The sequence below is a fragment of the Mangifera indica genome, chromosome 17, assembly GCF_011075055.1.
Source record: "Mangifera indica cultivar Alphonso chromosome 17, CATAS_Mindica_2.1, whole genome shotgun sequence".
Taxonomy (NCBI): domain Eukaryota; kingdom Viridiplantae; phylum Streptophyta; class Magnoliopsida; order Sapindales; family Anacardiaceae; genus Mangifera; species Mangifera indica.
The window spans coordinates 9763221-9778088 of NC_058153.1; the positions used below are offsets into that span (position 1 = coordinate 9763221).

The following is a 14868-nucleotide window of genomic DNA, read 5'->3' on the forward strand; positions in this document are numbered from 1 at the left end:
AATGAACCTAAAAGTTCATTTTCTTCTAATTGTCGAATCTGACTCTTTCTAACATGACCAAATCTATAATGTCATAGAACTATTGGATTTATGTATTCTTTTGTTGTTTTAGACGATATGGAAGACATGACGCTATGTAAATCAAGTTCTACCACTTATAAACCGTTTATATTGATAACATTTCTTACTAATCTATTCCCAAAATAAATTAGACATTCATTTCCACAAAACTAGAATAAAGATGATATTCCTAGTGGGATTAGCAAAATACAAAGTTATTACATGTTTAGTAGGTAACTGTACACTACATACACTTATAGCCTCTATAGAAACTCGTGTCTCATCAGCCAGTCTTAGTGTGATCTCATCACGTCTCAAAGTAGAACTATTCTATAGATGTTGTAAACAAGCATAAACATGTGAAATTGTAGTAGAATCTAATATCCAGGAATCAATGTTTAAATTAACATTTAATTCAAATTCAATTACATAACACTGATATGTACTTGTTTTGCTTTTTCTCAGATCATCAAGGTATAAAGGGCAATTCCTCTTCCAATACCCCTCTTGGTTGCAATAAAAGTAATTGCTCTTCTCTTACTTATTTTCTTTTTATGGAACAGATGGTCGTGGAGGCTAAGAATATGATAGCCCGATGCTAGAACCCTTCATCCTAAAAGGCCTGGTAGTGGTTTTCTTAAAACCTTTTCTTTGTACTTTTGGTCCACTAGATCTTATCTATGAACCTCTCTTCCAAGGCTTTTGAGCTTACCTCTTTTTGGCTCTTGTGGCAAAGGTAGCTAGTAACTTAGTTGGTGTTTTCCTTTTCTTCTCATTATTGTAAAATTCTTGAATATCATTAAAAAGCTCAGGGAGAGTGCGCTCAATCCTATTGAGATTATAATTTGTAATAAATGGCTTAAAAGTTGGAATGAGTGAATGAAGAAACAAATTCACCTGAACATTTTGTTGCAAATTTGTGCCTATAATTTGTAACTCCCTAGTCTTGTTAATTATTTTAATAACATGATCATCTGGGGAAATGTTCTCCTTAAGCAGCATGTTAAATAGTGAAGTCATCAAATTATATTATTTCACTCGAGCATTTTCACTATATAATTCTCTTAAAGTAGGGATAATTTCATACGCACTCTACAAATTCTCAAACTGAGTTTGAAGTTTAGAGTTTATTGATGCCAACATGTAAATGCAAACTCGTAAGTCGACATCTACCCCACCCATTTAGCATAAGCCCTTTGTTCTTTCTTAGAGGCATTAGGGTCCACTACTACTGGTAAAGGTGCCTTTAAGACATAAGCTGACTTTTCAAGATTGAAAACAATTGTCAGATTCTCAGCCAATCTTTAAAATTGGGACCAATAAGCACATAAGAGTCCATCAATTTTAGGAGTATATTGTTTGTCGTTGATATTTTGAGATTCTATATCACAAGAAAGAATGTTGCAAAAAATAATAAATTTATTAGTAATTACCGATAAACTTAATCATATTAGTTCCCACTATTTTATTCGAATCTTATACTTCCCTAACTGAAGATTCAAAAAGTTTATTAGAACACTTTCTAGTGAGGAATCAAGTTCTTATCAAACTTGACAAACTGCACATAATAGATCTAAGTCCGTCAAGCTCAATAAATAGGAATCAATTTCCTTTTACATTCTACATGCAAGCTATGATTCATGTGAGTCTCTAGCTTTGAGCACTGCACATAATAGATCTAAGCACTCTAAACTAGTCAAATTCAACCCATCGCGCTTTCCAGATATAATACCCCATCACTCCCACACATAATAGAATCTAGGGAATGACAAAAATAGTACTCTAGACACCAATCGACTAATTTTACACCATATGACATAGTATCCATCACATAATAAAAATCTAGGATTTCCAGCCTTATGAGATAACCCTAATCAACCCATAATGGAAGACTCAAATTTGATATTGAAAATTTAGGAAAGATTTTATTATTATTAATTAGGTTCAGTTTATATCTTGAGTAGTCTAGTATGTATCTTTAGATACGTATTTGTCACCCAAGACATGTTACTAAATGATATTCTTACAATTTATGTCATTGAAAACTTTTCTAATATCCTAAATGGTATTGTAAGAATATTTCATGTCTAAAAGTTTAAATTCTCTAAAACACAAAACTATGTATTATATGTCATAAATAAATTACATGATAATATAAAACATAAAACTTAGGCATGCTATTGAACACATATCAACTATATTATTCAATAATCAAAAGAAGTCATATTTTCATACAACTTAGCATATCAAATATCTAAAATGTACATTAGGTTGATCTTACATATAAGAGATCCAATATCTTATAACTTAATCTTAGACTAGCATACTTGAATTCTTATTTATGTATCTGAGACAACAAACATATCCAATATATTAAGTCCATTTCAATCTAGCATACATAATGTTAAACATTTAGATGCATGATGTTTAACATGTCATAATGTGTCATATACACATTAATGCTATCATATATACCTATAATAACATGACATTGTGGGCGCCATATTAATATTTGTAACACCATAGTCAAACATTCAAACTTAGAAATTAAATTTATAATTTGGTAAACTTAACAAATAATTTACCATACTTTATGTTTTTTATTCAAGTTTGCTAAAACACAAACACATCCAATGTTTGGTATCTACAAGATCAGACCATAACAAGTATACAAAGTAATTAAACCAAAATTTTATATTACATTTTTCTTGAAACCAACCATGAAACCTTAACTCTTGATGTTTCCAAATACATACTAAGTTCACCAACATCTCACTAGACATGTTTCAATTCATACTTAAACATGAATAGATTTTAGAATGACAAGTTGTAAAATAAATATACAACATGTGCCTAATGTGAGCCAAATTCACAAATGTCATGCATTTCACCAAATTATGACATATATGAATCATCCATAACGCAAACATAATTCATCTCACCATGTAATAATTATTCAAGCATGAATATGGTTCCTTATAATGTAATTTATCCAATCCAAGCTATCAAGAATTCAATTCTTAATCAAACCAAGTCAAACACTAGTTTAATGAATTAATAACAATTCAATCAACATTGAATGTTATTTCCATCAACCAAACACATGGAAATCATGTCAACTTATTCATGCCCTTCACCAAGTCACACAAACTAAGTTTCTTAAAGATACATTACCATGTAAAGTCAAGAATAAAATTTATGTGTATATCACGACAATTATGTATAAATCATGATTAAACCATTAATTTCAAAAACACCAAAATTTCTAAAATTCGGTTTTTTTTTTTTTTGTGTCAAAAGTTATCCAACACCATTTCAACAATTTAATGCTTCTCAAATGCTATTAAGACATTCCTAATAACATATGTACACTTGGTTAGAATCAATCATACATAACAAAACTTATATCATAGGTTTTGATCACTAAAACTTCCAAACACCTAAAAATATGGTATGTTCATGTTCACATCATATGTAACAATGGTAATATAAAATTTATATGTTGTTTCAAGAAATAAAGTATAGAAACATGTAAACTACCTTGTACCTTATAATTTGATTTGAAGTTAGGAAGCTTAAATTACTAAAATAAGTGATCTCTTGACTTGCACCCTTCAAGGAAGAAAAATGGAAACTTTTCTTGGCAAAAGCAAGAAGAACAAGAAAATTCACTCATTTTTCTACTATTCTCTCATATTTATTAAGCTTAAACTTAATATTTATTAAGTTAAGCATGTGTCCAATTTCTATTGGCTTATAATTAAGAGTAACTAATATTTTGACACATGTTGATTAATTTGTGCCCAAAATTATATGTTCCACTTTCTAAAGAATTTCAAAAGTGTAAAATGACAATTTTGCCTCTTTTTCGAATTTTATTTGAAAAGTACCATTTTTATCCTCGGAAAGTGCTAGCCAACCGTGGATAAAAATTTTTATTTTGATAACACCATTTTCTTCCTTGAAATATAGGTGTGACCCTCAAGGTTTATAGTGACGTAGCCGTGAGCCTCATATCGGACAATACATTTTATTATATCACTATATAACCAAAAACTATCGTTAATCAATATACTTCATTTTTCGCTACAAAAAGAAGCTCCCACTAATCATGTGGTGTCATCTAGTAATATCCCATAACCCCTACATCACAATGAAGTACAAGTACAAGTTTCATATAATGCCAAATGAACCTTTCTTACTTACACTTACCATGTAATTCAATCCATCCGTTGTTACATTCTGATTAAACTTGAATTCATGGAATGTCAAAATCCAATATTTAATCTTTTCTAATATCAAATCATACCTTAGAATGTGCCACATCGAAACTCTTTTCATGTGAATTTTTATCTACACTGGTCGGTATCTTAAATTTTCTTGTTTCTCAATATTTGTATGGGAACTCGAGAGTAGTTAAGCTGACGAATCTTTGTATGATCATTACTTGTCCTTTCACTCAAGTAACATATGATCAAAGCAGCTTCTAAATGAGACATGATTAGTCTCATGATATGCACCACATGAATCATACGTTATGAAACGAAATACAACTGTGATATCTCAAGTTAAAGGATCTATACACTAGTATAATTTACGATATATCATTGACTACATATTAATGTCAATAATTCTTGAATTTCTTGTCTCAAATAAGATTAGGAATTATAAGAGTCCAATGATTTGGCAATGATAATAATAGTCTGTATATCCTTTCCATTACGGTTAATTTTATACCCTTGTCTTTTAAATCATAATATCTCTCATTCATGACACCAAGGTGAGTGAAAAGATTATACTTTGTATTCATCTCATAGTTCATATAATGATCCTTAGTCAATATGTTATATAACCAACAAATGGATAATAATAAATTACACATGCATAATTATATAAAAAATATATGTTCAAATGTTTAGCAATGTATAATTCAAAACCATTATTCAGAAAACACCTATAAGTGTTCAATTCATGCAAAAGTAGGTTATATAAAATAGGATCGATAGAATCTGAGTCTATACAAGTTGTCAGACACATATAAAAGGATGCACGCACTCTCACGGGTTGAAAATCTGGATCACATGCCACCATATGCCAGAGAAAGTTTCCCATGTGCCTTCACACACTACTACATGCCTAGGAAAGGTTTTTACACATCAATGTCGGATTTTTCCTTGTCGGTCAAACTTTAACGATTGACTGGTCAAACATTTGATTATTGACCAATCAAATGTTGACCGTTGACGGTTATCCAACCCTTGGGTTAAGACCCAAGTCAGGTTACCTGGTTGACCAAAATAGGTTGACTTGTTAACCAATAGGTTAGGTAATCGGGTTTTTCCAATCTAATTTCAACCTATGACAAAGGCAAAGCCCAAGCAATTTCACCAACAAAATTGGCCAACTTCTAACTATCGAATGAATACAATTTGATAGGGCTTTTGAAGCCCATGTCTAAAAGATTCAGATTCATCCAATTTTAGGTGAAAACGTCACTGGATTCCGATGAATTTAATGCATAAACATCACGGTTTTTTTGGTGAAAATTTGCCACTAAAATTTGATAACTTTGATGCGATTTTGATGCAATCTTTTATTACTAACCATGTATATCATATCTAGAATTCATCCTAGCATGATTCTAGGCAACAATTATACAAAATTACATCGAATTCATCAATAATTTGAAAATGGGTCCATACGAATTTATATTAAAACTGGTCACTATTCATAGCAATTAATTTCTAAAAACATGCTTCAGAATCATGCTTACATCACCAACATCACAATCAAACATACAACCATGCTCTGATACCATTGTTAGTGGAAATTAAATAACTTCAAGATCATAAAGAACATACCCAAATTTGATATTCTTGTACTTTGATGATGATTGGTGATCCACGCATTCCAATTATCAATCTATAACATAATTTGCTTAATTGTCTTTTTGTATTCTATGATAATTTTGTAGAGAACGAGTAGTAGAAAAGAGAGCATAATTTTGAGAGTTCTAAAAACCTTATCCTGGAAGTTATGTAACTTCTTAATTAATATGAGAGACAATTAGGAATTCAATCTACAACACAATTGTCTTAATTGTCTTTTTGTATTCTATGATAATTTTGTAGCAGAAGAGAGAGCGTAATTTTGAGAGTTCTAAAAACCTTATACTTATAAGGGTTAATTAATAATATATTTCAATCCTAATGGATCGGATCAACCCATGATAGGTGGACCGGATCCAATAGAAATTCTTGGTCACAATTTTATAACATGCATACAAAAAAGTTGCATATGCAAATCTAAAATCCATTTTGCAAATAAAAGAAAAAATGCTATAAAATTTTATCAATTTTTTCGTGCAAAAATTAACTCTAACGAAAATTCAAATTAATGTTTTAAAGCAACCAATCATATATTGTAATTTATATGACAATCAAATTTTAGATAATTTGGCTTTTTTTTTTTTTTAATGGCATTACACTAACTGAACCATTCGAGAGTTGAAATTCAACTTCAATGTTTATAAATAGAATAATACCATTCATATAGCCTCAATAAATGTGCATGAACATGTGTCAATTAAAGAGTAATGCCACTTTTTTCTTTGTTGGGACAAAATTTTACTTATTATTTGTGTAGTCAATTTTATTGTTTCTGAAAAAATTCAGCTCTTTTATATAATAAGATTGAATTATTGAGTAACTAAAATTTGATAATTTATTATTTCCTTTAAATTGACCCATGCCCTCCTGCAACATGTTTTCCTTTCCTGAAATCTCCATTTGTGTCCTCCGTGTTGCCTATAAATAGCCTTGCTGTTTTCATCTCTACATTCAAGCATCGCCCAAGACTGCCTCATTATCTTCTTGTTCTCAGTACATATCACTTGGAAATTGAAGAACAAGAAGAAAAATGAGTTCTTGTGTGCTTCAAACAAGTTTCCTATCTTCCGCCATCCATTCTCAACTCCCTTATTCTTCTTCAAACCTTCTCGGTTTAACCTGCACTTCTGATCACAAGGTCTCTCTTATTTTCTTCTTAATTCTCTCTTCTGACCCTCCATATAATATTAATGTTATACAAACAGTGCATACTTTTGCTATTTATAATTGTAATGATATAGATTTTTTTTTCCAACTCTTAAATCATGAGATTGTTTGAAATTATGAACGCAGGTACTTTCCAAATCAAGTACTCACTTTCTCTTTATCTCTCTTTCTTTCGTCTGTAATTTTGTTTTCAGTTCAACGGAGTAAAAGCTGCTTTCGACAATCATAGTACAAGTGAGACCACCGTGAAGGCGACTGCTCAGAGAATACAGATCAATGGACAGTTAAAAAAGGTACCCAATTTCTCTGGAGAAAAGCCATCCACTCCCATTCTCGATAACATTGACTCTCCCGTTCACACGAGAAACCTTTCCCTCGAGGTAAAACGGCATGCCAAACTTACATTTTTCTAACATGGTATTAGAGCCGGGTTTCTTACAGATTTCGAGCTTCATATTTGTTGCAGGAGCTCGAGAGTTTGGCTGCAGAACTACGAGAAGAGATCGTATATACAGTGTCGAAAACCGGTGGGCACCTGAGTGCAAGCCTGGGAGTCACTGAGCTCACAGTGGCGCTTCACCATGTATTCAACTGTCCCGAGGATAAAATCATTTGGGACGTTGGGCATCAGGTGACCAAATTACTTGTTTCAGAAAATTATTAGTGTCTCTTGTGATTGTTGTTCATTGGGATAATGACTTGAATTTGCTAACTGGAATTAAAATAATTTCAAAATTTTCAGGCATACCCACATAAGATTTTAACTGGGAGAAGATCAAGAATGCATACAATTAGACAAACATATGGGCTGGCAGGTTTTCCCAAGAGAGATGAAAGTGTTCATGATGCCTTTGGAGCTGGCCACAGTTCTACTAGCATTTCAGCTGGCTTAGGTATAGAAAAATTCGGACACATTAATCAAAAACACCTCTACTACCATTACAGCTCAAACTCGCTATAGATCTGCCTCTTGCCAACGTCAATCATCACATCGGAGTTGGCCTCGCTGATGTGTTTTTTTCTCTCTCACCATTTTTATACATTTTTTTGTTTCTTTCCCAATATTACTATTCACTGATGCAATCAAATTAAATTTGAGATAACTATTTTAAATTCGAATCAAAGTTGAGTTATCCTTATTTGAACTTAGTATGGCTTTGCCCAAATCCACTGCTGGTGCAGTCTTTCATTTGAGGAGTTTTTGGCCAAATTTTACCATCTTTCTGTAATGTTTCTAGATTTCTAGATTAGTTTAATCAAATTCACAAAAAAATTGTGTTGTAATTATAAATTAAAAAATAACAATGCTTTTCTACAAATAGACTGTAGGCAAAACAAAGTAAGCCGACAATTAAATGAGAAAAACGTTGGATAAAAAAATTACATGAGACAATGACAATTGTTTATTCTTTTGTTAATAATACCAAAAGAAAAAAGGAAAAAACAAATAAAATTTTCTAACATCTCTCTCTTCCTTTTTGTTTTCTTCAGGGATGGCTGTCGCCAGAGACTTGTTGGGGAAAAACAACCATGTAATTTCAGTGATCGGAGATGGCGCCATGACAGCAGGAATGGCATATGAGGCATTAAACAATGCAGGTTGTCTCGACACAAATCTTATTATCATCTTGAACGATAACGGCCAAGTCTCTTTGCCTACCGCCACTGTCGACGGCCCTGCTCCGCCCGTTGGGGCTCTCAGTAAAGCCTTAACCAGGCTACAGTCCACTTCAGATTTCATCCAACCATGTCAAATAACTATCAAGGTATGTAAATTAAACCTTCCTATTCATATTCATATTTCTTTGTTTAAAAAATAATGACTATTTAACAACTAATAAAATTTTGGCCTTTGTTGTAGTCAAAACTCAAAGTTGGAGAACAAATCAATGGCGACTCTAGAGCGATTTCCAGCGGTTCAGTGGCTTGCCTCTTCGAAGAACTAGGAATGAACTATATTGGTCCGGTTGACGGACATAATATAGAAGACCTTGTGTTTATTTTAAAGCAAGTTAAGGCTTTGCCTCCAGCCACAGGACCTATTCTCCTTCATATTATAACTGAGAAAGGCAAAGGCTATGCTCCAGCTGAGATTGCTGCAGATAAAATGCACGGTAAAATATTTAAAAATTAACAATCTTAGTTGCACTCAAGAAATTGTCTTATATAGTAATGGAGTTTTATTTTTTATTTTTTCTAATTCAGGTGTTGTTAAGTTTGATCCGAAGTCTGGGAAACAGATGAAGATGAAATCGAAAACGCTGTCGTACACACAATACTTTGCAGAGTCGTTGATTGCGGAAGCTAGAGAGGATGAGAAGATTGTGGCGATTCATGCAGCAATGGGAGGAGGTACAGGGCTTAATTTATTTCAAAAGCAATTTCCTCATAGATGTTTTGACGTTGGGATAGCCGAGCAACATGCTGTTACTTTTGCTGCTGGTTTGGCCGCTGAAGGCCTTAAACCTTTCTGTGCTATCTATTCTTCTTTCCTACAAAGAGGTTATGATCAGGTAGTCATCTAAATTCTGATTCCAATAAAATTATTTGTATTCAGCTCTTAGTATCCATTTAAGTACGTGATTATATAATTAAATGATATTAAATTAAAAATAAAATAATACTCATTCGTATAATAATATATTATTTAAGTACTCAAAATAAAGTATACATAATATTGCTTAATTGATTATATGTCATTCAAATTGGTGATATAACTAAACAGTTAGGATATTTGACATATCTTACCATTATTGTGATGGTTGCTAAATAATATAAAAAAGTTATTAGTGATTATTTGTATTAAAACAACTTTTGGATTATGATTTAAATAATCTGAAAATTATTCATTTAAGCTAATCTAATAGTGTTATTATTGGTTATTTAAACTAATAATTTAGATTAAATAAACTATTCTAAAGAGACACTCTGGTAAAAAATTAATAATATCCAACTTGACATGATCAAAAAAGCTTATATATTGTGTACAAATATGCAAGGGAGATTTATAGAGCATTAAAATATTAGAAATTTTGAGTTAATTGGGAATGAATCAATTTTTGGCTCGAGCATAGCATTTAGCTAAGGAAAAATTATTCTGAAGAATATTTTGAATTAAATCTTACTGTATTTGATGCGATTGACGACTAGGTGGTTCATGATGTGGACCTTCAAAAACTTCCAGTGAGATTTGCAATGGACAGGGCGGGGCTGGTGGGCGCAGACGGTCCAACTCATTCTGGTGCCTTTGACACTACTTTCATGGCTTGTTTACCAAACATGGTGGTCATGGCTCCTTCGGACGAGACCGAGCTGATGCACATGGTGGCTACGGCAGCCGCCATCAATGACCGGCCGTGTTGCTTTAGGTACCCAAGAGGAAACGGCATTGGCTCAATGATTCCTCCGAATAACAAAGGAAAAGAATTGGAGATTGGCAAAGGGAGAATCCTGAGGGAGGGAACTCATGTGGCCATTTTGGGTTATGGAACAATTTTGCAAAGCTGCTTGGCAGCTGCAGACCTTCTGAAAGAGCTCGGAATCTCAGCAACTGTCGCCGATGCCCGATTCTGCAAGCCGCTTGACGGAGAGTTGATCAGAAAGCTGACCAAAGAGCATGAGATACTCTTAACTGTTGAAGAAGGTTCCATTGGAGGATTCAGTTCCCATGTTTCGCATTTCTTGGCTGTGAATGGATTACTAGACGGAAAGGTCAAGGTAATCCTTGCAAAATTGTGATTGGTGTTAAATGAATTATACCTTTTAATATGATTTGATTTGATTTTGATTCTGATTCACTATAATTTTGATTTGATCCAATTTTATCTGATTTAATTGAATTAACAACCCTTCCCGATATCAGAGCAGTTAATATCATCCTGTACACTTTAGTTTTGAATATTGTATTTTTTTTTCCCAGTTTCATATTTTTCAGTTTTGAAAACTTTTACACAAATAATTAAAATTTTGTATTCGATTTGGTTTGTGTAGTGGAGACCAATGACGTTGCCTGATCAATACATCGACCATGGATCGCAGAAGGATCAGATTGAGCAGGCTGGGTTGAGTTCAAAGCATATTGCTGCAATGGTTTCATCGTTATTTTCAGGTGGAAAAATAGATAATCTTCAGCTTATGAGCTTGGTAATGAGCAATTCCTAGTAGTCAAATATGTACTTGACCATTTGTGATGAAGATGGCTTATTCGCAATTCCTTGGTCGCAGCAAAATATTGCTAAGATTTGCGTGAAACAGTTTGAATTAAATTAATATTGTTGTAACGTCAAGATATAGTGTTACTATGAAATTAACAAAAAGGCGATGAAGTTGTCATTCTTCGTTTGCTCCCAGTGAAGAGCTTTCTTTTGAATGGTTTTTAATTTGGGTCATTTTACAGTTAACAGCTACAATCCTGTTTTATACAATTTTTTTCAGTCAAATAATTGGGTGTTGTTATATTGAGTATAAATTTAAGAATTAATGATAATATAATAAAAAATAATTAATTTTAAATTAAATATAAAATAATACCTAATAAAATATCATCATTAATACTTAAATTAATGTAATTGTACATAAAATCATCTAGACAGGATTTGAGCAATGGCCTCAAAGAAGAGAATAATCGAAAGCTGAGAAAGCTTTAGAAACTAAGTCTGCACTTTTTTATTTGTACCTTTCTGCTTTCTTACCCTTTCACGGGCACAACTTAGTCTTGCATCTGTTACCTCTAGGAAAGTTTGCGTCCATGAGTTTTCAATGAGAGCTGTGGCAGTTAATGGCAGTTCCAGTGTTTCCCAGCCTCACTTTCCCATATTCAAATCTCAAGATCTTCGGGATTTGGTAGAGAATGGGTAGGGTGAAAAAGATTGTGATGAAAGTCAGCCTAAAGGACAACAACAAGAAGGATTCAAAAGCATTATTCTTTATTCATTATTCAACAAGCTGCCATGATACGATTTTCTCAAAAATTACAACTAGGTTTGGATTCGAAGCGAATTTATTTGAACTCAAAATAAGTTTTGCTCAAACAAGCTTGACATAAACAAGCCTGAGCCCAAACAGGAGCCTGAGGATAATACAAGAAAACAAGCTCAAACCCAAACCCAAACCCAAACATGGGCCATGCTTGGCTCGCAAGTTGAGCAAGGCTTACTCAAATAAGAAAAACATGTTAATGTTGCATAAAGCCAGAAACGACACCATCGACCTTTTAAGTCTCTAACGTCTAGCTTTCTAATAGTCTAAAGTTTGAAGAAAAGTTACAAAAAACAGTCTTGTTGTAAAGTGTAAACCTAAGAAATATTAGTCGCAAAAACACCTTGTTGTCATAGTAGAATCCAGCCCTACTTGTCGCAGCTGATTGTCGCAAAATCAGCTACTATTTAGCTAGATTTAAGCATAGTCATTGAATTAAACTAACACACATTAACTTGTGTCAAACCTTTACCTAACACACCTAACATTATCAACTTTACAAAAGCACAAGTTAATTACAAAAACATTACATCATAGTTACCAAGAAAGCACTGTCATTATGTCATATCAATGTTAAAATTCCAACTTAGCTTCCAGCTTCTACTAATTCACTCCAGCACATCACTCCTCCTTGAAATGCTTCCTGGTCATTCCTATTTTACTTCTCAAGTAAACAAATCTTTTAACATTTAAGGCTTTAGTCAAACATCAGCTATTTGCTCCTCTAAACTGCAATGAATCAGTTTGATTTTGTAGTCTTCCTCTGCTTGTCGAATTGCATGGTATTTAATCTTGATGTGTTTTATTTTCTCATGGAAAACTAGATTCCTTGCAATTGCCACAATTGATTTGTTATCATAAAAGATGATAGTAGCTTCATCTTGTTCTTCTTGTAAATCTTTCAAAATTTTTTTAAACCAAATTGCTTGGTTCACTGCTGAAGTAGCTGTTACATACTTAGCTTCCACTGTTAATTGAGCTACTACCTCCTATTTTCTTGAATTCTAACATATCATCCCTGATTCAAGAGTGAAAATGTAACTGGAGGTGCTCTTAAGATCATCAATTGAACCACCCCAATCACTATCAACATAACCAATAAGCTTCATTTCCATTTTTCTGTTGTACAAAATTCCAAAGTTACACGTTTGTTTCTTGTAACTCAATGCCTTTTTTGCAGCATTGAAATGAAGCTCACTTGGCTCCTACATAAACATGGATATCAGACCTGGTTGCTATCAAATATAGTAAAAAACCTACTAAACTTCAAAAAGCACCGCAGTCAATCTTGTTAGCTCCATCATTCTTGCTTAACTTCTCATTTTGAATTAAAGGATTTTTAACACCTTTTGAATTTTCCATACCAAATTTCCTTAAAAATTCATTTACATATTTCTTTTGACAAATAAAGATTTCATTCTTGGACTGAAACACTTCAATGCCAAGGAAATAGCTCAATTTACCAAGGTCTGTCATCTCAAAGATCTCTTGCATTTCCTACTTAAACCATGTTACCAAGTTAGGATTGCTTCCAATCACCAACAAGTCATCAACATACAAAGAGATGATCAAGACTTTATTATTGCCTTGTTTTACATATAGGGTAGCTTCACTTGAACTTTTAGTGAAGCCATTCTATTATAACTAAGCATTTATTTTGTTGTACTAGGCTTTTAGAGCCTATTTTAGGCCATACAAAACCTTCTTCAAGAGACAAACTTTTCCTTTTGTTCAACCTTTACAAAACTGGGTGGCTACTCTACAAAGACTTCTTCATGCAAGTCTCCATTTAAAAAAGTAGATTTTACATCAAGTTAGTATATAATCTAGCTTTTTGATCCAAAACAATGAGCAACTTAATTGTGTCAAACCTTGCAACTGGTTGAAAGGTTTCAGTATAGTCTACACCTTATCTTTGCGTATATCCTTTCACAACCAAGCTTACCTTTAGCTCGTTAATTGAACCATTAGAGTTTAACTTGGTTCTGAAAACCCACTTTACACCAATGACATACTTATTGAGAGGCCTATCCATTAGTTGTCATGTTTGGTTCTTCAAAATCATACATCTCCTCTTGCATTACTGTTATCCAATCTGCAGATTTTGCAGCTTCTTCATAAATTTTAGGCTTAATTTCAACCATGTTACACCCATTGTAAACATTCATAAGTCTTACTTTTATCATTGCATTTTCTTCATCACTACTACCACAAACTTCTTCTTAAGTTGCCTCTCTTCTTTACATTGTAGTCTCTGTTTTTGGCTTCTTTTAGATTGTATTTTCTTTCCAATTCCATTGAGAGTTTTCATCAACTTTTATGTCTCTATGGACTACCACTTTTTAGTTCCCATGTTGTAAACTCTATAGGATTTGGACTTACAATTATAGTGTACAAGTATGCCCATTTTAGCCTTTTTGCTTAACTTATCTCTCTTTACTTTGGGAACATATGTCCAACATATACTTCTAAACACGTTCAAGTGATTTACATTTGGTTTCATTGCATACCAAGCCTCATGTGGTGTTATATCTTTTAAGAGTTTAGTTGGCAACCTATTAAGCAAGTAAACTGAAGTGTTTACTGCCTTTATCTAGAAATTTTTAGGCAGGTTTTTTTCAAATAAGAGACACATGGATAACTTTATTATAGTCCTATTCATTTCTTTCACTTATTCCATTTTGTTAAGAAGTGTATGGAACAGTGAATTGGTGTTTAATGCCAACAACTTTACAAATTATTTCAGAGCTTTAATAAGTATATTCAACTCTATTAT

General features: G+C 32.7%; 1 protein-coding gene across 1 annotated transcript; it reads left to right on the forward strand.

Moving 5' to 3' along the window:
* The first annotated feature begins 6904 nt into the window (after positions 1–6904).
* LOC123200179 (probable 1-deoxy-D-xylulose-5-phosphate synthase 2, chloroplastic) lies at positions 6905–11464 on the forward strand. Its single transcript, XM_044615322.1, has 9 exons — positions 6905–7086; positions 7310–7495; positions 7582–7746; positions 7858–8008; positions 8607–8881; positions 8977–9229; positions 9321–9628; positions 10266–10832; positions 11106–11464. Exons 1-9 carry the CDS (start codon positions 6979–6981, stop codon positions 11274–11276), a joined length of 2184 nt encoding a protein of 727 aa, XP_044471257.1. The 5' UTR covers positions 6905–6978; the 3' UTR covers positions 11277–11464.
* The last annotated feature ends 3404 nt before the right edge of the window (positions 11465–14868 follow it).

Coding starts and splice junctions, on each gene's coding strand:
- LOC123200179 (XM_044615322.1), top strand. CDS start 6,979: ATGAGTTCTTGTGTGCTTCAAACAAGTTTCCTATCTTCCGCCATCCAT. Junction 8,882..8,976: donor CATGTCAAATAACTATCAAG/GTATGTAAATTA, acceptor CCTTTGTTGTAG/TCAAAACTCAAAGTTGGAGA. Junction 10,833..11,105: donor TACTAGACGGAAAGGTCAAG/GTAATCCTTGCA, acceptor TGGTTTGTGTAG/TGGAGACCAATGACGTTGCC.